General features: G+C 46.3%; 2 protein-coding genes and 1 long non-coding RNA gene across 7 annotated transcripts in view; 1 reads left to right on the forward strand and 2 right to left on the reverse strand.

The window, feature by feature from the left end:
• The window catches only part of Tesmin (testis expressed metallothionein like protein), a 53,132-nt gene extending 31,294 nt beyond the window's left edge, over positions 1–21,838 (reverse strand). Inside the window, exons 1-5 of one of the 2 annotated variants that reach the window (XM_063227664.1) lie at positions 20,869–21,838; positions 17,876–18,031; positions 15,388–15,508; positions 14,078–14,151; positions 7,953–8,047 (exon numbers count right to left, since the gene is read on the reverse strand). In XM_063227664.1, the coding sequence (XP_063083734.1) occupies positions 7,953–8,047; positions 14,078–14,151; positions 15,388–15,508; positions 17,876–18,031; positions 20,869–21,168 (746 nt within the window). In that variant the 5' untranslated portion in view covers positions 21,169–21,838. The remainder of the gene's footprint in view (positions 1–7,952; positions 8,048–14,077; positions 14,152–15,387; positions 15,509–17,875; positions 18,032–20,868) is intronic. The other variant, XM_063227663.1, reaches the window with a different exon arrangement.
• On the forward strand, positions 21,744–24,000 carry LOC134470906 (uncharacterized). Its single transcript, XR_010040117.1, has 2 exons — positions 21,744–21,881; positions 23,310–24,000. It is a non-coding gene; the product is annotated as an uncharacterized LOC134470906 (long non-coding RNA).
• A 3-nt stretch (positions 24,001–24,003) lies between these two features.
• Cpt1a (carnitine palmitoyltransferase 1A) overlaps positions 24,004–26,934 on the reverse strand; it is a 54,736-nt gene continuing 51,805 nt past the window's right edge. For all 4 annotated transcript variants that reach the window (XM_003468316.5, XM_063227661.1, XM_023564426.2 and 1 more), the window contains exon 19: positions 24,004–26,217. In XM_003468316.5, coding sequence (XP_003468364.1) covers positions 26,131–26,217 — 87 coding nt within the window. In that variant the 3' untranslated portion in view covers positions 24,004–26,130. The remainder of the gene's footprint in view (positions 26,218–26,934) is intronic.

Raw genomic sequence — 26,934 nt, forward strand, 5'->3', positions numbered from 1 at the left:
ATTCCCAAGTGGGAAGTTCTCATTATCATGATTTACAATTTTAAAAGTCACAAAAAAAAAAAAACACGAGGTAGTATGCCACAATGAGTGAAAACTCAAGAGAAGGAACAAACAGCAGCATCAGATACGCAGGAATTTAAAAATTAACTTTAACAGCTATAGAATATAACTTATTAAATATTTTAAAATATTTAATAAAACTAAGACACTAAGTGTGAGTAAGCAACAGAGACTGTAAAAACGATCATCCAGACTTGACCTTGTATTCCACAGAATGCTGGTGGCAATAATTAATTTGGTTAATCAGAGACAAAGGTCATGCAACGAAGCACTAGTGGAAATTGCCCAGGCAGTTACTGAAATCTCAGAGTTAAGAAAAATGCAGACCTTCTAATGGCTCCCACCCAGTTCCATTCAACAGCTCAGCAAAAATGGAACAGGAATGAAGGTTGCTTAAAAATGAATTTGGATTTGTTTGAAGTCAGTATATGAAAGGGCTAATCAAAACTGTCCTGAAAAAAATAAATCTATTCCTATAATACAGAATCAACTGCTACTTTCAGAGTACTCAAGAAAGAACAGCCCATTCTCCAACTAGTAGAAAGAGCTCTTTCAAATATTCAAAAACTTAAAATTGACCATTTTCATTGCTACCTACTTAAAAAAATACTATTATAAAATTGGGTTTACAATTAATGTTTTAATAAGCTAATTGTAAAGCAAGCCAGGCCTCAGTTCCAGTTTATACCTTGCTGCAGGCTTCATGAGCATTTGATCCACCCAGACCCCAACCCAGCCAGTGGCTGAGCAGCCCTATCCCTGTTCACAGAAGCCCACCACCCCGCAGGCTCCATCCACCAGAGACAGGGCCATCATGCTGCTCCTCCTCGTCACAGCTGCACTGTTAGCTTCCTGATCACTGGTCTCACGTTGCTTCCAGTGTTCAGAGAGGACACGCCCTGCATTTACAGACTAAACCCGGAGCAGTGCAAGTATTTTCAGTCAACCTGATTTTTGCATTACTAATAAAAATCCAATTTTTTTGCAGGTTTGTCTTGTGAGCTAAGTTTCAGACTTCCAGGTTTTACCCATGTGGGCCCCACATCTCTGTCCCTTCAGTGGGGGGCTCTCAGCAACTTCAGCAGGATTTCTGCAATGGAAAGTCATGTGGAGATTGCGGTTAGGGTTGCCAGACACGGGAATCATGGAAGGCTCTCCCCTTCCCACTTGGAACTAAGGCTAAGCAGTAAAAAGCTCAGGAAGCAGCAGCCTCTGGCAAGAGCTGAGTGACAGATTGTGGTCTGACAGGATGGACGGGTCAAGTGCTATTAACACAGCTATCAAGGCCACCTCTTGTAGTAGCCATTACTATCTACTTCCAGCCTGTAGCTTTCTACTGGATCAGCAGCCCTACCACCTCTTCCACCGAGCTTCACGGAAGTTTGATATCCTGGTGGGCAGAAATTATATAAGAGAATTTCACTACAGTCGTGGTGGTGAGGGTGAAGTGTCAACTTGATTTGCTTTGGAGTCTGACTGTGGGGTTGGTGGAGCCTACATCTAGGTGTGTCTGGTAGGTTACAGAGGCATGGACTTGGGTGCTATGTCTGGTCTCCTTCCTGTTCCTGTCTGGCATTGGTCCCCTACTCTACTTCCTGGCCACCATGAACTAAACAGCTTTGCATCATCACATCTTTCCCCCATGATATTTTTACCTTGGAGTCAGCCATGAACTGAAGCTTCCTAAAACATGACCCAAGGACTGGGGATTTAACTCAGCGGCATAAGTGCCTGCCTTGCAAGCAGGCAGTCGTGAGTTCGATCCCCGGTACCGATAAAAAGGAAAAAGAACAACAACAACAAAAAAACATGACCCAAATTAAAATTCTCCAGCTTTAAAGTTTTGGGTATTATGTCCAGTAACAATAAAGCTAATACAGAAAATCTGTGGCAAAAAAATGTGATTATTATTGTACTATTGTACCTGACTATAGTTTGGAAGCCTTTGGAACTGATCTGCAGAAAGAGTTTGGAAAGGTTTGGAGATGCAGGCTAGAGAAGCTATAATAGACTTGATAGGTGATTTTTATTACAGCTCAGAAGACCACAATGCTGCTAGGAATGTAGACAGTAACAGCCAGACTGAGGAAGTTTCACTTGGGAACAAAGACTTCATTGGAAAATGTACTAGAAGCCATCTGTGTTACACTCTGACAGAAAATTTGTCTACAACTTGCCCATGTTCTCAGACACTGCAGGAGATTGATAATAGCAATGAATTAATCTGGTGGAGAAAATTCAAAGGCAACTTGACATTCAGGCTGTGGCATGGGCAATGCTGGTGGTTTTTAGCCAGGTTTATAGCGTGAATTGCAGGCAAAAGGTAGAGCAGAAAAATTTGGGAAAAAAACAGTTTTTGCCCAGATGGAACAATGTAAAAGTTGGGGCAAAAGGAAGTATCGTTGGTGAAAATATTTATGCTATTAAAAAGAAATCAAGTATGTTGTACAGGGATAAGAAGAAACATGCCTTGAAGGCATCTCAAAAACCAGAAAGAGTTTATTCATTGCAGCTCGAAGGGTATAAAACTATAAATATTTTGTTCAAGAAGAGAGTCCTTGGGACCCCTACTCAAGAAAGGAATTAGATTCATTTCACTGTGCTCCAGGCACTCAGTGGCCACTGCAGCCATAGTCCAAGGGGGCCTAGCTATTGCTCCTGCTGACACAGACCTTGGGTCGTCCATATAGTACTGCTTTTCTGGTGTGCATAATACAAGATATATGAGGCAAGAAAGGTTCTACCCAGGTTCTAAAGAAAGGCCTGGGAGGTAAGGCAAGGGTCCCTGAGAGGGCGGTACATGAATTTGTGGGAATGAACCTAGGTACAGTGGAGATCTCAGAAAGCTGGAGACACCAGAAACACGGAATACCTGCAGAAAAAAGTTGCAGTCTAAGAGCAAAGCCAACTCAAGAGGAAACCATGTGGACTTCAATGGGCAAAGTCACAGGGATGGGTCTGCTCAAGCCCTTTGGAACCCATATTTTACCATTGTGTGTCCCAGAGTCCAGATACAAAGATATAGAGCTTAATGTTTGCCCAGATGGGTTTAAGTCTTGCTTTGGCCTGATTTTTTCTATCCCCCATCCTGTCCTTTTGGAATGGGATTATTTACCCCATGCCATTGCAGCATGAGATTATATAACTAGTTTTATTTTATTTTTTTTTTCAGAGGTTCACAGCTCTGAGTTTCCTCTGAGTTTCAGAAGAGACTGGGCTTGGACCTTTGAGAAAGGCTGAAGCTGCAGAGACCCTGGGGAAGGAGCTGCTGCCTTTCTGGTTGTGCGCAGGATAGCTGTCTTATATGGTAGGTGGAACTATGTACTCACATCGCCTTTATTTAGAGGTTAAGCATTGTCTAAGAAAACATGTTTGGACAGGAAACTGACAAGGGGCGGGATGAGGTGGTCAGGGTGGAATATCAATTTCATTGGGCTTGGGATCTACTCACTCCCTCCGTGTACGTTTGGGTGGGTCACAAAGGCAGGACCTTGGGTTCTACATTCAGTGCCGGGTCCCTTCCTCTTCGGCACTGTTTCCCTGCCCTGCTTCTCAGCTAGTCAGCTTCACTTCACCACACCGTCTGTCACAATGCTTCTGCTCTGGAGCCAGCCAACCATGTACTGAATCCCTTCTCCTCCTTTAAGCTGTGGATGTCAGGTATTGTGTCCCAGGAGAGCAAAAGCTAATTGCAAACCAATGCATCAGACTTTTATAAAACAGGGTGTGAAAATGCTACAGTTAATCCTCAACAATGATGACACGTTTAGCACTGCCAGAGGGACTAGATTAGAGAATGTAAACCAAAATCAAGAAAATTGTATCCCTTGAGGTGTGGGAAGTGCCACTTTTTAAAATCAATAGGTCAAGATAACACCATCAGATCTAAACCAGGTTCCTGCCGAAAGCTTGGCTTTTGCTCTTTCTGGTTTACAAGGAATGTCAAGGTGCAGCCTTGAGAATTAACTACGGCCTGCACCCTGCTAAACTGGTCTCGTTTGCCTACACTGTGCTCCGCTTACTGACTGCTAAACAACCTTATTGCATATTTAATAACGAAGGATTTGTGGTTACTTACAATTTCAGACACTGGGATTTGGTACAGTTACATGGCTTTTTAGACTTTGTGTCCCATGAACTAAGAGTTACTCTATAAAGATTAAAAAAGAAAATGTATTCAGATGGTTACCTGGAAAAAGTGAGTTAGCTAAGTAGCTGGTGTCTTGAGCAAATACTAAGAATCAAACACCATTTACAGGAATTATTTCTAGGTGCTGGGGCATGTCCTGGGGGTGGCAGCACAGTCACACGTGATGTGACTGGCCTTGCCTGACCCCCAGCGCATGGCTGGCCACCCACAGGGTGGGGAAGGGGGTGCCTATTGCAGTATACACTTCCAGAAAGCTTCCTGGAGTTTCTCTCTGCCCGCTTTAAACATCTATTCTTTTTCTACTGTCTGTGCTCTCGCCCACCAAGTACCCCCTGAATACTAATGGGAAGTAGGCATTGAGGATAAACCATTGTCCAAACAGTATACCAATGTTAAGGCTGCCCACACTGCAACGTTACCCACACTACTGGGGTGTGTTTCGAGTGTATCATGTGATTTTGGGGGCTCTCCTTCAGTTTGGAAGGGATTATTACAGCTGCCTCTGTGATTTGCTGGGCTGCCATCTGCAGAGGAGAAGGAAGAATGCCGCGGCTCAGGTGTTAAATGTGGGCATTGTTCAGACGTGATACTCAGTGTGAGACCTCACGACAGAAGTGGGACTAGTGGCCGTGAAAGGAGGGACATGGGGAAACTCAAGAGTACGAGCAGGGCCTGGCAGATGAGCAGCTACTGCACTGGGCAAAGTCTCCTGGAGATCGGGCATTTGGCTTTGTCTCTGCAGGGCACTGCTGCTTCTGGCCAAGAGCACACTGAGTCCTAAATCTCTTTCTTTTTTAAGACAGGATCTCACTATGTAGTTCAGGCTGATCTTGAATACACTATGTGGCCTCAAACTCATGGCACTCTGCCTGCCTCAGCCTCTCAAGTGCTGGGATTACAGGTGTGCACCACTATGCCCCAGCCTAAAATTTTTAAGGATCTAGAACAGCACTTGGTGCAGGATGAATGCTGTGTGGTTTGCTTTATGGTTATAATTCAGGCTCTTATGCCCAAGGGAGCCAAGCATTTCTTCTGTCCCTGGGTCTGAGCCCCCTGGTTAGCAGTCTCTCTGCGGCCAGTTCTAAGACACCGAGGCAGTAAGGGTTCAGTGAGTTTCTACAGCCAGCATGCTTGGATTAAGGGCCTGTGTCACATGGTCAGGACAGAGGTGAGGGCTTCAAAGGATATGAGAAATAAGTATCTTTTCAATTTATAGCATCTCTCATGGAAGAATCAACCAGATATAATTGAGACATTAGATAGAAAACTCAAAGTGCAGAGAGCATAACATAGTACATAATTCACTGTTAATGACAATGTTGTTTTATGATAATTGTAAATGCTGTAATTCAGGCCCAGGGTAATTTAATACATATGAAAAAATTAAACTACTACTGAAGGAAGTAGAACCGATTATGTTTAAGGTTGCAGTTTCTTTATTATGGGTCAAAAGATGCCTCATGTGAAAAAGCACCACAAGTGGACACCATGTTAGCCGCGAGTAAACGGTATGCAGGGGACAGGAAGGGACGCGCCCACCGTAACGGCAATGAGGTGTGAAAGACTTCCACTTGCCATCTCTTGGGCCAGCCTAAAAGTCAGAACTCTATACCGCCTCAGAGCAGCATTATAATGACCCAGCCCACCAGGAGAGGTCGCCTCATCGTTAGGACAAACTTCCAGAGACTCAGGCTCTGAATAGTCTTCATCATGAAGTTCGGCATCACCAGAAATGAAAGCATCAGCTATGGGTCAGGATTCACATTTATAACCTGTCTGAGGATCACATTATTAATGCGATATAATAATAGTGGAACATCATTTTTTTGCCAGTCTATAAAAATCATCAACGTCATTGCTATTAGAGTAAAAAGGGCCAACAAAAGCAGAAAATTCACCTTCATGAGACCTGCAGGACTTTAATTACGGCTTTAATTAAGAGAGTTTTTAGTACTATGATAACCAAAGATTAATGAGCTAGCCAGGTCAGTAACCAGCTCTGAGAACGACATTGGGTCAGTTCTGCATCTGCATCGCCAGCTCAGCTAGATAGGTTGGAACCGTATCAGGCTGACAGAGCTTCTTTTCTGATATCTGAAGACCTAGGCTGACCCTGGTATCTTGTGGAAGTCACAAGAAGGCCCTCAAGGCGTATGCAGGGGCGAAGAATGTAGTCAATCGGTAGCTGGGGACATACAGAACAAAACTACCAGCAACAGCTCTCTGAGCGCTCCCTTCTTACTAATGAGAAACTGGCAGAGTCCTGAACAGCATTACTGCTGCGGGTGTTGAGACGAAAATCATCAGAGATGGTTCAGAACACTGATGGTGATTTGAGTAATTATTACAGCAAAGAAAAAAAAAAGCTCATATTGCTCCTGTTACATCACTTATAATGAGAACAGCTTTTGTATCTTGCATAAGTACTTCAAAATAAAGAAAGACACATGGCTGAGAAAATCTAATATAGACTGCCCACGCAGTTCCAGACACTCAGGAGCACACGATGGCACAGTATCATTGACCAGATGGACCCAGAGCACACAAAGCTCCCATGAGCACCTCAAGGCTCGTGGAATCTCAGGTTACATCATGCAACTGAAGATGCAGTGCTATCAGCAGAAGCTAGAAGGTTCTTAAGAAGTTTTTGCTTCTCCCAGAAATGTTAATGACAACATGACCAATGACAATACCAACTGTGTCCTGATGACCCATCACAGCAGACAGTGAAGCAAGGACAGTGCCACCACATAGTTCCTGTCCATCACAGTCACTGGCAGCCCTCGGCTGAAGGAAAACCTGCTTAAACCGAGTCAGCAAGTCCCACATACTGCCACCTCCCAGCGCCAAAGCAGAGCTCTAAGGGCAGACCGGACTCTGTCTGTCTTTAGGGACCCCAAGGGACTTCATTCAACAGTCTTTCAGTCCTGGCTTCCTACAACAGCTCTCTTAGCACTTACCAAGGCTATGTTGTGCCCATGGATGGACCCTGCAGGAGCTGGCCATTCCCAGATGCCAGTTTGCCTTTCCCAAGGTGTTGGTGTCCTCCAGGCCTCAGACTCATGACAACACAGACTCAGCCACAATGCCCTCAGGGGCAAGGACAGACTGATCTCACCGATTCACTTCAGGACTCAGGAGAAAGGGCGACCCAGACCAAGGTCAGCACACAAATGTGAACCTGACGAAGCATTTCAACCAGCTTGGTTAGTTGAATTAGTTATGGTCAAAAACACTACTTTAAAATGGCAAGACAAGGTCCCAGCTCAGAGCAGCCCACATCCATCAGAGGCATGGATAGGCTCTCCAGGACCCTACCACAGAGGTGGCACTGGCTTAGCATGGGAGGCGGCGGACAGAGGCAGCTCTGCAGTCTGCAGTCACCACCTGTGTGATGTGGCTGCCACTGGATTACTTGCATGGATGGCAACAAAAAAGAAATAGAACAGCACATCTTGCAACTATGTGAAACTGAGACCAAGCTAGAAATGGCAACGAGCCCCGAAGCCTGGGCGCAGAACAGGGGACAGTGGAGCGGGAATCAAGGGCTGCTCTAGACCAGGCTTTACAGCAACACCAACCAACCACATGTGCACGGCCAGGTTGTCAGGGGCTCTGGTCAGGTCGGAGCTAAACTTTCTGAAGCTAACTCTGTGGTATAACAGCAAACCCCAACAGTATGTGAAAACCTCTGTGACTCTTACATTAAAGGAAGTGATAATGCATTGCTTTTAATCCTTACCCAGCCAAGGTTATTTTCGGTGGCCCTGGAAGAGTTGGTTCCGAAGGGAAAGCAGGCCCGCTACTGGCTGTCGACGGGAGGGCACCATTGTCAAGCTGTCCAAAGGCAAAGGGAAAATGTTTCGCATTAGCGCTCCAGCCAGCTGGCCTCTGTGCATAGATAAACATCCTTCTCCCTCAGCGGGCTGTGGGTATCATTGAAATCCCTACCCTCACCACTCTGGGTCCATATCACAGTCTGTTTTGAACCATGTCCAGGCCTTATTACCACAAAGAATCCACTACCACCTGAGCACACCAGGTCAAGGCTATCTCCAGGGAAGCCTGCTCTGGGGGAGCCCGGGGTTTCCACTCCACTGTCCCCTGTGCTGTGCCCAAGCTTTGGGGCTTGTTGCCATTTCTAGCTTGGCCTCAGTTTCACATAGTTGCAAGATATGCGAGTTTACTTCTTTTTTTTGGTTATCATCAATGCAAGTAATCCAGTGGCAACCATTTAACATAGCCACAGGACTCCAGAACACAGAGAGACAGAAGTGGGGCTGCAGGGCCACAGTGGGAGGCTGGCTGCTGGGGTGGGGGTACTGCAATAGAACTCTAGCTCCTTTTTATGAATTAGCAATTGTGAAATAAAGGCAATTACAACTTTCCATAAACTAAAAGCATTCTTGTTATGCTCTTAGAGATTTTGACATTTGATGTTTTTTGGTAGTCACTATTTTTCATCTATTAAAAAAATTGGAATTTTAACACATTCCAAAGCAGCCCCTCCAGCTGTGCACCACCTAGGTCCTCTGCTTTCTCAGGCTTAATTTCCCTTCTATCGCCGAGGTGCAGGAAAAGGGGTGGGGAGCCAAGTAACACTGGCCTAACTTTCTTCTGAGTATGGGATAAAATTAGATTTGAAATGCTTTGCAGATATCATAGCTAAACATGCTATCCTTGTCCTTCTACCCCCCAAAAATGGAAATTAAAGTGAGCTTTATCCCAGAAGTGTGGGAAAAGCACCCGTTATCCGTTCTCTTCACTTCCTGTCTCCTGTCCCTCCTGCGGTCTGGTGTCATCACCACCTGTGAGGCTGGAAGGCCCTGGGAAACTGCCCAGGGGGTGCCTGTCTGAGGACCCATCAGAATCCTGAGGCCCGCGAGGCTTCCTCCCAAGGTCCCCACTCTTTTCTGGCTTGAGCTGTGGGCATTCCTTGCCATATCCAAACAGCAGCCTGAGGGTTTTGCATCCTTTCGGGAGAGGGAATTTCACAGTTCTCAGTTCACAGTTCCTTTTTGGATAAACTAGGTAAAGTGACTTCTCCTCCCATTTTGCTTATTTAGCCTCACAGTAAGGCAGGAAACACAGATGCCTCTTAGGTACTGCATAGGTTATTAATCTAGGACAACTTTATGCCAGAACCTGTGGGTTCCCTCAGCGATGTCTGGCTCCCAGGAGTGAACCCTAAGGTGTTGCTTCTAGCTGATCCTTGTTCCTGTGTGCACAAACCACCTTGGGGGTGTTAACATGCACGTTCTCATTCATAATGTCTGTCTAAGGCCAGGGTGAGCCCTGAGACTCTGCATTTCTAACAGGCTCCAAGGGAATGCCAGTCTTTGTCATTGGGCACCATGCTTTGAATGGAGTGGTTCTAAGAAACACAGAACTTGGGGTCTGACAGGGAAGCAAGGCATCCTTGGGATGTGACAACTGCAGTGTTAAAAGAACTGTCCGTGCTGTGAAAGGAGAGGCGGCGACGGCAGGAGGCTGTGCTCACTGGCTTTCCTCATGCTGCATCTTAGAGGTGGCAGCGCAAGTGTGAGGACGCCTTCCTGGACGGTGGCTCACACAGAGAGGTGTGTGTGGACAAAGCCACAGAACGAGGTATCTACGCAGCACGAGCAGGCTCCAGAGTGGTTGCTCACCAATTGTGGCCTAGACCATCTGTCTCTTGCACCCCTTAGCATAGTTTTCCTCCTGGCTGACGTCTAACTTGAGAAATAATAGATCCCATCTATGCACACCTGCTGTCTCCTAGACTGTTCACACCTGCCGTCTGTCTCCCAGACTCCTCTGCTCACACTGCTTTCATTACCCTCTCTGTGCCGGTGAGCTCAGCTTCACTCTTGCTCAGACCTTCCCCTCTCACCTCCTCACTCCTGCAGGGGGCGCCAGAGACCCCTCCGCCTGCTAGCTCAGGCAGAACTGGAACTCCTGCACTCCCCTGAAACAGTGACACTAGTGCATCTCTCGGATGCGGACTCCACCTTTTCATTTGTTCAGGCTGAAAATCAGCAAAAGGGGTGCCATCAAGGTCTGCAGGTTGTGTGGCTTCACAGAGCTGCTGAGAAGCTGTGCCTCCAACTTACTCCACCCTTGACTCCTCCATCTCTATATCCTTCATCCAGTCTAATAGCCACAAATCCTGTTGGCTCAACTACAAAGTCCTGAGAAGCCACCTCCTGCCACTCCTGTTGCTACTACTTGGTCTGAGCCACCATCATCTTGCATGGAGGTTACAATGGCCGCAGGTCCATCTGCCTCCACTTTGATCCTCCTCCAGCAGCGCCCCCCCCCCCCATTTGGTACCCAACTCACGACCTAGTGCCTGCCAGGCAGGTGCTTATGCTGCTGAGCTAAATCCCCAGTCCAAGCAGCAGCTCCTTTCTAAGCAGAGTGAAAGCCACAGTCTTGCCCTCCACCTGCATTCCCTCCCTACTGCCCCCCCCAGCCATGTCGCCTTGCTGTCACTTGCAGTCTCCTTGAGACCTGTGCTGTTCCCTCTCCCTGGAATGCTCTTCCTGTGATAACCACATGCTCACTCACCACTTCCAAGACTTCCTCAGACGTCACCTGGAGACATAGAGCTGGTTTAAAGGTGACCACCCTGTTTAAACCTAAAAGCCACCTCTCTCACTGAGCCCCCAGACCCCTAATCCTCCTCCTCTGCTCTCCTGACACACTGTCATTTACTTATTAAGTTTGTTTGTTGCCTGCCTCCTGCACTAAACTGTAAGCTGCAGGAGAGTAGTTATATGCTTTGCTTTGTTTCATTTGTGAGTGCGTAATGTCTCAGGCCAGCACCTGTTCTGATGCAAGTGAGCAAAGTTCCCACACCCGACGGGCCTTCTGCCAGGTCTCAGTTTACAGAAATGAATGACACACGTGGACTCTGAGCCTATGCAGACAACAGAAGACAGTCACAGTACTGTACAGAGCAAGAAACCAGCTGTTCCAGTGACTGGCTGGCTGTGCCAGGGGAATTCGAGAAGGCTCTTGTGGGGAGGAACACCCTTTGGCAGATCTTAAGAGACAAAAGCATGGGTCTCCTAATTATATGCAATATGTGGGTAGTATGGTGCCATCACAATTGAAATAAGGAGCTCCACAGCTCTGAGGCATGGTGGGACTGCAAAACACAAGGTTAGCAAGGGGACATGGTGAGGGTCAGCAGGCTGCAGAGAAGGGCAACTCGGGTCCCCCTGGACTGGCAAGGAATCGTGTCTCCTCACTCCATCCTGCCCATGTTACAGGCAGCTGAGCTGGTTGGAAATATTATAGGCAGTCAGACAAGGCTAGGCCCTCCAAGAAGCTGGCACAGAGGACCAGATGTCTGGTGACCTTGGAGGAGACACACAACCTCTTGCTGTGGGCCAGATCTCAGGACAGAAAGCAAAATAAATGCAACCACACTCGTAAGTATAAATTTTAGGGATTAGGTGTGGATCACCTTGAGAAGCCAGGAGTCACCATCCCAACCCCCTACAGGAAGAGACACTGATCCCTAAGAATGCTCTCTTGCTTTGTGACTCGCTTCCCAATTTGTCCCTGATTTGGTCAGTTTTACCTAAACAGTTAAACTTCTTGGTTGACCACTGGTTGACCATAGCTCGGTCCCACCTCACGCCCATCTACCTCACAAGTTCCTAGTTTCCCCACTTTACACCCGCCTCACCTCATGGTTTTACTGTATAAAAGTCCCTAGAAAATACAGAATCTTTGGCAACCCACTCAGGACCCCTTCTGTCTCTCTCTGACAGAAGCTTTCTTTCTCAATCTTTCTGCTCTTAACCTCCGTTATTCCTAAAATTCCATCTTCAACTTTAGAGAACACAAACATATAGTAGGTCAGGAGTTTTGTTCCCCTGTATCACCCATGCCTGCCCTGGGACTAAAGGGATCCAATACTTGATAACTGTTTCACTCCTGATTTTTAACTGGAGGATAAATTCTATTCCTGAGTTCAACTGCAACAACTGAAATTTCAAGACACAATAATGCCCAATCGTATTTTTGAATTAAAACAATGACTCTGTCATGAATGGTAAAAACTAGCCGATTGCTGGCCATTGGCACATGCCTCTGTCCTTCTCAACTCTGGCCTTCCTTCCAGGCATCATACCTCAATGAAACAGTCTCCAAAAAAATATCTTACTTAAGCTGTACTGTAACTAGGATAACTTTCTCTTCACACATTCCTTTTAGCTATGCCTAAAAGCTCAGCCCCCACCCCTGGAGAAATTTTATCCTGTCTAAATACTATAATATATATATCCAGCTTGCCAATTAATCAGCAAGGCTGAGATTAGTCTTTCAAATACAGTACATATTGTTCATATACAAACTTTAAGAGAGTTTTTCATTGGTCAAAATAATGTATTAATCTGGTTCTCATATATTATCAAAAATTTAGAGGGATTATTAAAAAATTTCAGACTCATCAGTAAAGGGACCTAATAGCCAATGGTCCCCTTAAAAGCAGTTTTTAAAACTTGTCAGCTCTAGGGGCTGGGGATTTAGCTCAGCGGCATAAGCACCTGCCTTGGAAGCAGGCAGTTGTGAGTTTGATCCCCGGTACCGATAAAAAAGACAAAAAAAAAAAACAAAAAAACTTGTCAGCTCTAATGCTTACACTTTGATTACACACGACTTTGGATACATAGTGTGATTATACATGCTTTACTTACAACTTTTTCTAGCCTAAAGGGTGTCAAACCCCAAGTAATGATACAGATAAAACCAATAATATACTAGATACCTTTTAAATTCTTTTTACTAGAATCTATCAGATCTTGCCCAAACAGTTATATGATACCTATCAAGTCCTTAACTATACTCAACAGGCCTAAATGACACCACAGCTGGTCTCTCCTAAATAAAGAAGTAAAATTAATGAGACAGGCTGTCCTCCAAAAATCAGATGGCATTGATGTTCTAGCAGCAGCACAGCGGGGTACTTATGCAACTGTAAAAACCGAATGCTGTGTGTACGTTCCTCATCCTTCTGCTAATATCTCAATGACACTTCAGACTCTGAAATTCCCTGGACCTTATCCTATCCTCCTTATGGGAAGCCATTACTAGCTCCTCTTGGTGAAAATCTTTATTAACTGTACTTGTAATTATCCTGTTGATTCTATTATTTGGCCCATGCATACTTAACTGTTTCTCTGGCTTTGTCTCCTCCAGACTTAAATCTGCATGCGTACCCAAGATGAAAGTGCCTGCTGTCTATCGCAGAGTGTCTCTGACTGCCAACAATTACGACCCCCGGAAGAAGCCACGTGGGTGATCGCCCATTTCTCCCTCAGGGCAGTTAGGGGTATTTCCTCAGAAAGGGGAATGTTATAGGATATTGAGTTAGGTAGAAATATTATAGGCAGCCAGACAGGACTAGGCTCTTGAAGGAGCCAGTGCAAAAGATCAGATATTTTACAACGTTGGAAGAGATAAGATACCTCTGCTGCCAGCCAGATCTCAAGACAAAAGGCAAAACAAACGCAACCACATCCTAAGTATAAATGTCAAGAACTAAACTTCTAAATAGGTATCAATCACCTTGAGGAAGCCAGAAGGAGCCATTAACCCAGCCTTTACCAGCAAATATCCTATCCTATATTCATGCCCTCTTGCTATGTGACTCGACTTCCTATCGGATCCTGATTTAATCAATTTCACCTTGAGTAACTACACTCAGAATCTGATTGGTTGACCATGGACCCACCTCACCTCATGATTTCACTCTATAAACACCCCTGAAAAGGTAGGATCTTCGGCAACCCACTTGGGACCCCTTCTGTCTTTCTTGGACAGAAGCTTCCTTTCTTTCAATAAATATATTCTGCTTTAAAAAAAATGACTCACTTGTGTAATGAGATTTAATTTTGCTGGTACTGGCAAGAATCTTCCTACTAAAGTAGTCAGTGGTTTGGGGCCATCTGTAAGGAATACAATTAAAATTAATTGGTAGCATACATTATTCTCCTTACACTTGTACATGGATGAAAGTACCAAAATACATTCTGAATTTATCATATACAAAGTTACTTAATCTACTCGTATTTTTATTTGATAAAACCTTTTAAAGCAGGATTTTTTTTCACTTATAACCTTCAGTTGTTGTTTCTTTGTCATAAAGTTACTTGATCTCAGTCCCCAAGAGATAGTTCACTATGGTAAGAGAACATTATTACTGCACGGGTTCCCCAGCTGTGACAGGCTTTACAAGGGCTGCAGCAAATTCACCAAGGCGGCACAGGGTAGGTTTACATTTTCGATGAAAGATCAGTGACACCTATGGGACACCCCCTGAAACACAGGAGGCTGCAGACTGGTGCTCTGGAGTGCCCACCCCTGCTAACTGAGCAAACTTCCTTCTCTGGGCTTCTATCCATTGAGTGAGCACGATCTGAGGTTCAAGGATGCACTATTTTATGGTGATGTTTAATATACAAGTAGCATATTTCATATATGCAAGGAGCCTAGGGAGGGACCGGTACCACCTTCCAAAGAGGCTGAACTGGAAAATATTATATGAACCTTCTCTTTCTGTCAATTGAAGGAGTTAGGATTTTGCCATAGGAAAAAATATCTTTCTGCATGCAGAGAATATTATAGATGCTGCTGTGTGTGACCTACAAGGATCAGAGAACCGAGGCTTGAGATTCCCGGGATCAGAGAACCGAGGCTTGAGATTCCTGCGTAGCCAGGGGCCTTTTCGGGGAAGGCCCAGCCCCAGCTCACCCACCACAGGAAAGTGAATGTCATGGAGACATTTGCCTGTCCCCAGAGGAGGGAATGTGGAGATTAGCAGTCACATTTTCTATTCTTGCTCTAGACTTCACAGGCCAACATAAACTATCCGGGTTTGACCCTGGTTTTAGATTGCTGGAATGCCAAGAAGCCTGGTGATGGGACATGCGAGGCAGTTCAACATCTACTGTGGCCTGAGTGTGTGGGGACCACACGGAGATGCTCCTTCCCAGAATCGGGGGTGGATACTGTCAGACACCGTCCTAAGAGTATGTCACTCACTACTGTGGCCCAGGAGGTGTGCCAAACCATCTGCTTACTATTATGTCTCTTCCATTTGTACTCTGTACTTAAAGCCAACCATATTCCCTTCCCAGCTCACACAGGACACAAGACAGTCTTTCCATTCATTTACTCTGTACCTGACTGTAGACAGTGGTTTTGGTCTTGATACTGAGGAACCAGATGAAGGGCTTTTAGTTCTCTTGTGCCAGCATTGTCTATACACAGCACCTGTGTGCCCCCTTTCAACTGACAGATCACCTAAAATGAGAAACAGCAGTCAGGTCTCATCCCTGCAGTCATCTGAACCGAAGCAAACTCAAATCTGAAAAAAAGCACTTTCAGCCAGAATTTAGGGGAAGTTGGCAAACTATGGATCCATCCTCCATTTCTTCCTCTAGGGTACCCATTCCCTACACCTCCCAGAGACGTTTCCTGCACTGTGCTCTGTGGACACTGGTCCTTCTCCTGTCTTCCCGCACAGGGGTCCGGCCACTGAGGCTGTGTGAGGACCGGGTGACCACATGCAGAGCTTCCTGCACCTTGCGCTCTATTCTGCAGCCTGCACTGGTAGGAGTGGGCTGCTTGTGGGCCCTGGCACCTTTCAGACCTAGCTGGGTTCCCTTCCCAGCTCACACAGGACACAAGATATTCTTTCCATTCATTTACTATGTACCTGACTGGGCACATATGAAGACTAAATTTCAGTTTTACTGTGTTGTTCTCTCCTGCCACACACATTATTATTTAATACATTTTATACATCTGTTTATTTCTGACAGTTTAGAAAAGTTAATCCAAGAACTAGACAGTTTTAAGAAGCCACATCAACCCTGCTGGCCCTGCCACTCACCATCAGATTCCCTATTTGGCTTTTGACTACTAACAAATTCTCAGCGAGTCTGTCAGTCCCTCCTATCAGTCAAGCAAAAGCACTGATGGAGCTTTCGGTGTGACATAAAACATGGACACAATGGCCAAATGAGCCACGATCTCTTTCCCCACAGAGTTCCCAATTCCAATGACAACACCACTGGTGTTGGACAGGAAAATTCAGATGAGCATAAAGGTCAATGTCATCAAAATAATAGAGAGCCGAGAGGGTAGGAAGGGTAGGTCCCTGCCCCTGACAATCCATGAAAGGCCAATGCTCATATCTAGTGGTATTTTCTTTGTATTTGATGGACACAGTTGTAGCAATGCACACACATGTGTAATAAACTAGGGAAACCTGAGGACAGGCCGCTCTGTATTGTGCACTCCTGGGTGGACCCTTCAGAGCCTCTACCAACATCCACTTGCAGCCTGGGGAAGTCAGGGGGCAGTTTTAAGAAGCCACATCAACTCAGTCATCCTGCAGGTCTTCAGGCCCCAGAAAATCTCCACTGTCAGACCCAGGACCTGAGCAGAATCACAGTCAGAGGGGGGTGCAAGTGTGTGCAATAGCTAAGCCAAATTTCACGGGGAGCTCATTTGCAAGTATTTCCTGGACACTGTCTATACCTGTGGCCTAAGTGTGTGGGGACCACACAGAGATGCTCCTTCCCAGAATCACGGGTGTACACTGGAGCTGGAGTCTCATCCGTTTTGTTTTGTTTTGTTTTGTTTTTTTGGTACTGTGGATCAAACTCACGACTTCGTGCTTGCAAGGCAGGCACTTATGCCGCTGAGCTAAATCCCCAGCCTGGGGTCTCATTCTAGAAAGCTGCTGGAGGGATGACAGTCACTGAGCACTTTGCTAAAGGACATCCCCTGGGGACCCCAGGCCTGGTCTTCACTGCGTAAGATCAGAACTTCTAGGCACATCACTTATGACGACAATGGTGAAGATTAATGGAGACAGTGTCAGTAATGTCTCTATTGTCCATGAAACAAGGATAAAAGTCATGTTCGCCCTAGAGTTTTAGGAGGATGAAATGAAACAGCAGAGGTGTAAACTCCAGGAGTGACAGATTGGATTCCTACACAAGTGCTAACTGTTGTCATCAGAATTCTGAAAGGAGGCTGGCTCTGGTGGCACACGCTTGTAGTCCCAGTACTTGGGATGCTGAGGCAGGAAGACTGCCATGAGTTTGGGGCCAGCCTGGCTACATAGTGGGTTCAAGGCCAGCCTGAACTATACACTGTATATCAAGACCTTGTCTCAAAAAAATACATATAAATAAATTTAAAAAGAAAAAAACAAAGATATTTGGAGGAAGGAAGGGAGGAAGGAAGGAAGAAAGGAAAGAAGGAAGGAAGGAAAAAAGGAAGGAAGAAAGGAAGGAACCAAAGGGGGGCCCTCTGCCTTGAAGCTATAGCATCCCCACCAGCATGCCAAAACATGGGGCTCAACTGTTCCCACCCAGTGCCCAATGCCCAGCTCATGGTGGATGGAAATCACTTGTGGTTACTCTCCTTAAGGACACAGCAACATCCCATTCTTGTTTGATTGGCTAAGATCAAGTACAAAGGAGAATCTCAGAGGTAAAAGGTAAAATGTCCAAGGCTATCATGACAGTCCCCCCTTTGCAGATGGACCCCCTACTGAAGTGCTGACCCAACAAGTAAATAAGTTGAGAAGTAACAGATGGGTATCTGTCTGCTTGGTGACATCGGGTTGACACAGGGAACACCCACGGTAGTTACCATCGGGCTGGAGTCTTTCTTAGGAGAGGAGCTGGCCACGTCCTCCGCTTCCTGGGATGATAGAAACTTACAACAGGATTCCTGCACAAGAGGGTTTGGGAAAGCTGCTTCCTCCAGATTACTTGTCACAGTGCTACCTGCTTCCTTTATTTCGACCTAGGAAAAGCAATCTTTATTTCAGAGAACACTTGTGGACACATTGTACAATACAGAGCAAACGTGAGATCCATATGTAAGTTTGAGTTAAAGTACAGTACTGTGCCGTCCTCCCTCCCCCTCTCCCCAAGTGTGTCTGAAGCCTTTATCCTCCCTAAATCACCTCCCTAGAAAAGGTGACAAGTCATTTCTGCAGCCCCAGGGGACGGAGAACACTTCAGGACCAAAACTGTGAGATAAGGAAAAGAAATTTGTATGTGGTGCTTGTGACATTCCACAGTTGGTGACATATCTCTTGTACTGGGTAACAGCCCCTGCTCCACCGGAGTGGGGAACCTGGTGACACCTCTAGAGCATCCCCTTTACCATACACCCTTTAAATTTGCTCAGTGGGTTGTGTTCAAACAGTCATCAATTATTCTGCTTTTACCTTAGGAGTGCCCTGATCTTTTTTTTTTTTCTTGTCTTTTTTTTATTAGATTTTTTTAAAATTTTATTTAAGGAGAAAAAGAAAAAAAACACAAAAAGGGTACAAGTTATACAGAATTTCAGAAAGAATAAACAGTAGGGAATCGCTAGTTAATAGATTACAGATTGTTATCTTAGAAATAGTTGTTCAAGTTACAAAATTAAAGCACACAAAATGGAGTTCCCTGATCTTCAGTGATATCTTAGTGGTATTTATAATTTATCATTGCAGATGTATTTAAAGTAATATTTATACCATTGGTAGTAGTCCTTTCCTGACAAAATAGGACAGTAATTAACATGAAACAGCGAGTGACGGGATAATCACCAGCTTCATCTGTAAGCACTCTTCTGTGACAACTCTCAACTCAAAGACACTCTAGCAAAACAACAAAAAGCAGGAAGAAACAAAATGACATTACTGAAAAATCAGTGGAACCGTAAATACTGAAAGGTCCCCAGTGGTTAAGAAAAATCATCATCAGAATTGAGAGTCTGAAAATCAGGATGCTTCCTTCGAGCGTCTGCTAAGAGTGTAAGGAAGGTCCCCACCAGCTCAGCCCTACCGACCTGGGCTGCCTGTCGGAACATAGGTGAGCCTCCTAGAAGGCCAGGAGGCCGGTCAGGGTCCTTCAGAGTGGGTGCTGACCCCAAGGTAACATCCCAAAGCCTCACAGGAAATCACAGAATAGGGACTACCTTACCAAACACGGGGGTAACTCAAACACAGAGGCCCAGAGAGTAGCAACTACCACGGACTGGCAAATCCTTACCCTGGCAGATTAGCACCTGGGAATAAATCTAGAGGAGACAGAAAAATTTACCTAGCTCTCAAGCTATAGCTTTAAACATTCCAAATCTGATAAAATGCAGAAATCTTGAACTTTCCTCCTGCTTGCTCCTTCTAGTCACATTCCATCAAAGTTCAGATTTCACTTGTCTCCCTATAACCAACAAATGCTGTATCAATGTCCTGGAGTCCATGCAAATATTGTCTCAACCATTTACACTACAATAAAATTCTGCTTTAAATCTAAATGAAGGGCAATAGTGCACATAAATGTCCAGGAGGGGTTAAAAGACAATAGCAATTCATCTGGATATTTACTTTAAAATAATGGCACTGTGTAAATGCTAACATGCCCAAGTTGTATATTTAGCAAACAGTCCATAAAAATTCAAAAGGCAAAGTCTCTCTTTTGTCAGACCAGCAATCTGTCAAACCTGGATGACATCAGGAAGAACTGTGCTGTCTTTAACATCAGCTAGTTCCTTGCCCTGTTCCAACCCTCTGAGGGACAAGAGCTGGGACCAGACAGGCAGGACATGCTGGGACCCCAGCTCCGCCTGGTGGCAAGACGGGTTTCTCAGGTCTGGAGTCAGCTGGAAAGGTTCTTAGGGAGGTCTTTTCCCTGGAAAAGGCTGCAACTCTGAGGTTCCTCTAAGGTCAAGGGGAGACTGGCAGAGGCCCCATGCTCTACCCCACCTTTTCCTGTGCACTAGAGCATAGATTAGGGCAAAAGAGAACCAGAAAAGCAGAAATCTGAGCTTGTGCAGCCATGGCGTATGCCATACAGAGTAAAGCTCCAATCTAAAAATATTACACAAAGGCTTATTAGACCCTAAAATTCTTGAATGGATGTAAAATCTAGCGTTCTAAGCTGGACCTTTGGTGGTGGTGGAGGAGGTCACATTTTGCTTCCTTGGGAATCTGATTCATTTCATAAAAAGAAAGAGGTGGGGGGGACCTGATTCTTTTAGTTTCAACAAGAAGAAAGCAAAGAATTAGCAGTGACTCTCTGTAGCCAAAGAAGGCAATCAGCTAAAACAGCAAAATTTATTCAGGCTCTGATTTTTATTGCAAGAACTTGAAGAACTAGCTCTTACTGCCTGAGGGCCCATCTAACAACACCGTAATTTCAACAAACACAAGCACGGAGTCCTTGGTGTGAATAACAAGCCTGATATATTTAAAGAAAAAAAAAAAGAGTGAGATGGGCTGGAGAGGTAGCTTAGTGGTAGAGAGCGCCCTTTCCTGGGATGAGCGAGGCTCTGGTCTCCAACCCTAGCAGCAAAACCAAAAAACTAGAAGCTAAGATGCGAACACCTGACCCTTCACTATGCTACCACTGAGGGGCTTCCTCCCCAGGGCCGCGGTGACAACAGGGCCCGAGCCAACACACTTGCTTCCGAGCTGCCAGCTCCGAAGTCGGGGCAAGGTCGCCTCGGCAGGGAGCAGGGCAGGGCCCCCTGTCCCCACCGCGGACCCGCCGGCTACGCGACCCGGGACTCCCGCCCGCCCGCCCGCCCGCGAGGCGGCGCCTGTCACCGACCCCGGCGGGCGCGACGCCCGCGGAAGCCGCGCTTACTGGGATCACCCGCACCCCGGCGCCCAGCGGCGCAGGCAGCAGCGACGACAGGACGCGCAGGCTGTAGGCGGGCGGCGGCGCGGCGTCCTCCGCGGCGGGTGGCTCCTCGCCGGGGGCGGTGGCGGCGACTCCCAGGTAGGCGTCCCTCAGCACCGGCAGCTCGTCCGGCTCCGGCGGCACCGCCGTGGCGGGGCTCCGGGCGCGGCACTCCGCCTCCGACGCGCGCTCGGGGCCGAACAGGTCGGCGGCCGTCTCATCGTCGGGGCCCGTCAGGGCGCCCAGCAGAGGGGCTTCTTCCATGGGGGTGGCACCGGGACGCGGCGCCGGGCATCGCCCCGCGCACCTGCTCCGAGCGGCTGCGTGAGGGGCGCCGGTCCACGCCCGCTGGGCAAGGGTCCCGTCGCCTCCTCCCCGCCTGCAGCCCCGGGGACTTGGCCTGTCAAGGGGAAGCGGGAGGCCCGACGACGGCCGAAGTCAGTGAACCTCCTGCTGATGGCCTCCAGCGCGGGTGCCGTTGGCAGTTGAAGGGGCGGGGTCTCCGGAGAGGGGGCGGAGCCTGAGTCCGAATGGGGGCGCGGTCGGAGACTACTGGGTGGGCACGGCCTGGAGGGGAGGGGCGGGGCCCCAGTCGCTTCTTCACTTAGGAGAATGGAGGAGCACTACCGGGATCAGCGGCTTCGGGCTCAAATTGGGAAACTGAGGCCACCCAGTAAGTCTGAAGCAGCTCTACCTAAGACGCTATCTTGATAACTGACCTCAATCAAGATAATCCTTTCTACGCTTTGAGCTCTCAAGACAAAGCATCGCCAGTGGACAGAAGAACAGGTTTGCTGGTACAACCTTTGTAACCTCCATGCTCTTCCGATCCTCGATGCTGCAGCATGGAATGGGAGCAACACAACACTGGTGTTTGGAGTGGGGTTGCACTCTTGTAAATCCAGTAGCCCAGGAGGCTGGATTAGGAAGTTCACCAGTTCAAGCCCAGCCTGACAGTCTCAAAATAAACACTAAGTGTGAGTCTGATTTATTTCACTTATGAAGACAGTCTCAAGTTGCCTCCATTTACCTATAAAAGCCTTAAGATCATCCTTTTTCATAGCTGAGTAGTATTCCATTGTATTAAAATACCACATGTTTTTCATCCATTCTGTGGTTGATGGACATTTGGGTTGTTTCCAAGGTTTAGCTATTATCAATTGTGCTGCTCTAAACATGGGTGCACATATATTGCTGTGACATGACTTTTTCAGTTTTTCTGGGAAAATACCCAGGAGGGGAATAGCTGGATTGAATGGAACTTCCAATCCTAGTTTTTTGAGGAATCTTCATACTGATTTCTATAGTGGCTGTACCAGTCTACACTTCTACTAACAGTGGAGGTGTTTGTTTTTCCCCACAGCTTCACCATTTGTTACTGGCTGATTTCTTGATGGCAGCCATTCTTTTCTGAGTGAGATGAAGTCTCAGTGCTGTTTTTTTTTTTTTTTAATCGGTACCAGGGATCAAACTCACAACTGCCTGCTTGCAAGGCAGGCGCTTATGCTGCTGAGCTAAATCCCCAGCCCCCTCAGCGCTGTTTTAATTTGCATTTCTCAAATGACCAGTGATGGTGAACATTTCATGTATTTGTCATTTGTGTATCTTCATCTGTGAACTGTGTGTTCATCTCAGATGCCCACTTTTGGAAATAAATCACTCATATTTGCAAATATAATATTGTGTCTCTAGTATAAAAAGTAATAAAAAACAAAGTAATAAGGTCCAAAATGCACAATAGATATTGTAATATTGAAAGAGAAAGTGTTCTCAAGACTGTAACTGTATGGTTAAGTATGCAAGATAGATAATCATACTACTGTTTTTGTTAGTTCAAACAGAATAGTCTGTACTGTCATTGTTTGATTCTCCATTTTTTATACCTTGATTTTGTAACTTCAACAACTACTTCTAAGATAACAGTATGTCATTTATCAACTAGTGATTTCTTCCTTTTTTTTGAAACTCTTCGTTGTTTCTGCCCTTTTTTTGTTTTTCTTTTTTTCTCTAAAAAAGCACTAAAAACATCGTGGATGTAGCTCAATGAGAAGGTTCTGGGTTCAACCCCCAGTACAAACAAATTTCTCACTGTTTTGGTGTTCCTACCTCATGAATCACCTACAATATAGTCCAGACTAGTTAATTAATTACAGATGTACTGGACTCGAAGCCATTTGCTTGGTGGTGTAGCTGCCATGTGGGGCAGAATTTGGTAAGACTTCCCCGGCACTTGCACTGTTTCCATGGGTGGGGCAGCGTACCACAGGAAGTTCTAATGCTTTTCTCAGATGAAAATTGGGGCAGCCTCTCCTTATAAATGGCATCACTGCCCTACTGAAGAATTTCAACATGACAGATAATGCCGCCATTCTCCAGAACCTGTTACCTATCTCATTGCCTTTCAGCCCTCATTTCCCGGATCTGCACATGTGGGATGGCCTTCCTCCCATTTTACAGCTGGAATAATCCCAGTGTGCAAACGTGAGAAGCCAGCTGGGGTTTCCCAAACCTTGGGGATGTAAAGGAAGCTGCACGCAGTCAGAGCCCAAGGAAAGCCCGAGCAAGATCCCAACTGACGAGAGTTGACATGCACTCTCCAGCTGGGCGTGGACTGAACAGTATCATGCGGTGTTGCACAGCCACTCGTACCTGTTCCTAGATGTTCTGATGGCTCTGCATCTCTCCAACCCACTCTCCGTCAGGTGTGTTCCTCGCTCTTCCACCCGGCCCCCCCAGGGTCTTCTTGTGTGTCCCACACACGGTACCTAAGGTCCTTGCCACTGGCTGGCTCTATCTTCTAGCTCTTCCCCAGAGCTGGAGCCCACAGCTGCAACCTGGCAGGGCTGCTGGGGGGTTCCCAGTGCCTTGCACAGATGTTCATGAAATCTGAAGATACCGAAATTCATCACTGGACACGTATTCGCTGAGCACCTGCTATGTGCCAGGCACTGGGCAAAGGAACAGAGGAATGCAAATGCAAATCAGCAGGCTCTGCCTGAACGTTTTTCCTCCCAGCTGTCCACTCTGCTCCTCTGGGGTCCTACGTGATATATAATCCACCCCCCTTATCAGTGTAACAAAGGAGACAGAAACACATACTGTAGTGGACAGGAATTAATGTTTTATTAATGATAACCTACATGCACATCATGCATTTCTAAGACTTACATCCACAGAGCATATGGTATTTACACGCCAAGGACAGATTACAGTAACAAATTCAAACAGTGGCTGAGTTAAGACTATCATTTGTTCCAAATTAAATTAAATACATAATACTCTTACCTCCCCCTTTTGACATGTATAATAAAAACCCACTCTTCTTTCCTTTAAAGAATATAAAACTGCATTGATAACTGCACTGATTAGCAACAATTACATTTGAAACATTTAAAACCTGAGAAGGAAGCCCAAACACTTTGAGCACTAATTCATGTGTGAACGCATGGTGATAGACTGGTCAGTGGTCATTACTTCACGATCCAGGTGGCCCAGATAGAAACTGCTGCTGGCCACTGCCTCTTGGCCAGAAGTTACACTTTGCCTGGGCAGAGGCAGTGATTTCTCCCCAAACCTGCCTCACTGTGTACACCACAGAAGATCTGGGGGGAATGTTACTGTTGTTTTTTTCCTTTTGTTTTTAATTCCTTAATTTTAAGAGGAAAAAATCTTTGGCCCATTTAAGTGGGAATTTTACACTGCAAAATATACACAAATAAGTATGCATCTGTTCATTAGTGAGGGCCTTGTGTGTACTCCTGTACCACACCTGCACTTTTGTTCCACCAGAGCACAGAAGTGGGGCAAAGCCGGTGAGGACAAAGTGGTCAGAGAAATAAATACACAGCTTAAAAACTGGACATGTAAGTTTGTCACAACAGGCCAGACAGGGGCAGTGGGAATGTTATTCCATGATCTTTACATCTACAGTAAATACAGACGATGATTAACTGCTTTGTGGTCAATCAGGCGCTTTCGGTAAAGGCACTCCTATCTAAGGACAGGCTGTGTGCACCTAGTACCCATCAGCTGTGACACTTGGCTGTGTCACCCAGAGGATCCAGCCTGCCACTTCCAGCCACCTCCAGCTCCTTTAGAAAGAGAACCAAGTCCTCTCTGACCAGGTGGGATCAGAAGGAAATCTGCTGGTGTCCAGGAAGACCTCCATCTCCAGGCCATGGCGAGGTGGACCTGCCCTCCCTCAAACTCCGCTGCTGTCCCGGTGGCCAGAGCCTGGCTCTCCTCACTTGTAAGCAAGGGGACACGTTCATCCTGAGGCATGCACAGCATTGTATTCTTCAGCCACATCTCCAAATAGGTAGCAGCTGGCCATTGTGTCCTTTGTTCCCCTTTCTGACACAACTGGTCTAGTTTGCTGCCTAACAGTGACAGAAAGCCAAGGAGCGGAACCCAGCAGCACTACCCCTGGCAGGGGGAATGGTCTTGTAGGGAAGGGGAGCCATAGCAAACAGTTATTTCGGGTTAGCTACACTCATCGAACTGAGAAGGGGGCAACGACCCCCCGACTCCAGTGCCACACAAAGATGACACAAAATAAACATTTCCTATGCCTCTCCCCCACCCGCCTTCACAAAGATGACACAAAATAAACATTTCCTATGCCTCTCCCCCACCCGCCTTCACGTTTAAGGCACTGGGTTTGAAGACACGCAGGCTAAGGAACTCTAAGGCTGAGGTCTACGACCCGCTTCAAGCATGGAGACGCAGTCACAGGCTACCAAACCGAGGACTGTCACACCCGGTGACAAACCCCAGGCACAGCATTTTCAGCTAGTGCACTGTGTCAGCTGTAACTGTTACACTGCCAATGGAAACAGCGCTTCTTTTTCATGAAGCCAAGCTTACATCGCTGTGACCGGCAAGTACCAGGTACCTGGTCATCTTGGAGGAAGCATGTCATTTACATTTCCAATACATGTGAAGCCACAACCCTGCTAATTCCTTTGTTAACCCAGTAATACTCTAATCCCTTAAGAAGTACAATAGGGGGTGCTAAGTCCAGGGCCAACCCAGAAGTAGCAGGGTCGCCTTTCACAGTGTACCAACAGCTCCAGGGAGACAGAAACAACGAGATCTTGCTGGAAGGAAAACTTGCGACTTTTCTAAGGGCAACTTTCATCCTGAACGACACCCAGGATTGATACCTATTCTTCATTTGGTTTGTTTCAGAAGAGTCCATTTCCCTTCACTGTGGCGCCAGGTCAATTACTTTCTGGAATTCTCTGTGAGCCCAAACAAGGCAATGATGTCGCCCATGGCTTCTCTCAGGTGCTTCCCAAAGCGGTGAGAATCCTTCAGTTCAAAAACAAAAGGCAAAGCACATTAGCGTGTTGGAAAGACTGTGTCTCAAACCTTCACATTTCTAATGACTCGGAATTTAATCCAAATGCCTTTCTCCCAGTACTCTACACCCTGGCTGAAGCAAACAGAGGGCACGGGGGTAACAGGTGATGGGTTGGTGAGAGACCCTGGCATCACTGCATTCCATAGAACACAGCAGACAAGTGAATCCCAGCGTCCCAGTGGTGACCATTTCCCTGCCCCCTGTTCCCATTACCTATATCCTTCTTGATAAACTATCTTTAAGGATTTCCTCTTATTTTAGTTAAAAAAAAAACAAACTTGGCACTGCTCAAGGCTAAGTACAAGGTGGGACGGAGAATAAAAATAAGGGCAAAGTGTGCCATACGAAAGAGGTCCCTTGTCCCATCCATGAAGGACACCGTGCAGCCCCTGCTCCATCACGTGTATTTCGTGGCTTGTGCACATTATTCTTTGCCCACCTTCCGAAAGGTATAGAGTTGGAAAGCTCCAGAAGCACACGAAGGTTAAGATTTCAAGTTACCTCTCCTAGCACAGGTAAGCAAGTGATGCCAAATAAAATATATTTCTCTAAAATCAGATTAGGAGAATTTCTGAAAATGTTCAAACCAATACATGCAGATAATGAAATTGAAAATTTCTGATAAACTAACTGTGTGCTTCCTTCAAAAGTAAAACCAATAGGGC

Source organism: Cavia porcellus, unplaced genomic scaffold, assembly GCF_034190915.1.
Source record: "Cavia porcellus strain 051 isolate PalLab524CR breed Dunkin Hartley unplaced genomic scaffold, mCavPor4.1 scaffold_17, whole genome shotgun sequence".
Classification (NCBI taxonomy): domain Eukaryota; kingdom Metazoa; phylum Chordata; class Mammalia; order Rodentia; family Caviidae; genus Cavia; species Cavia porcellus.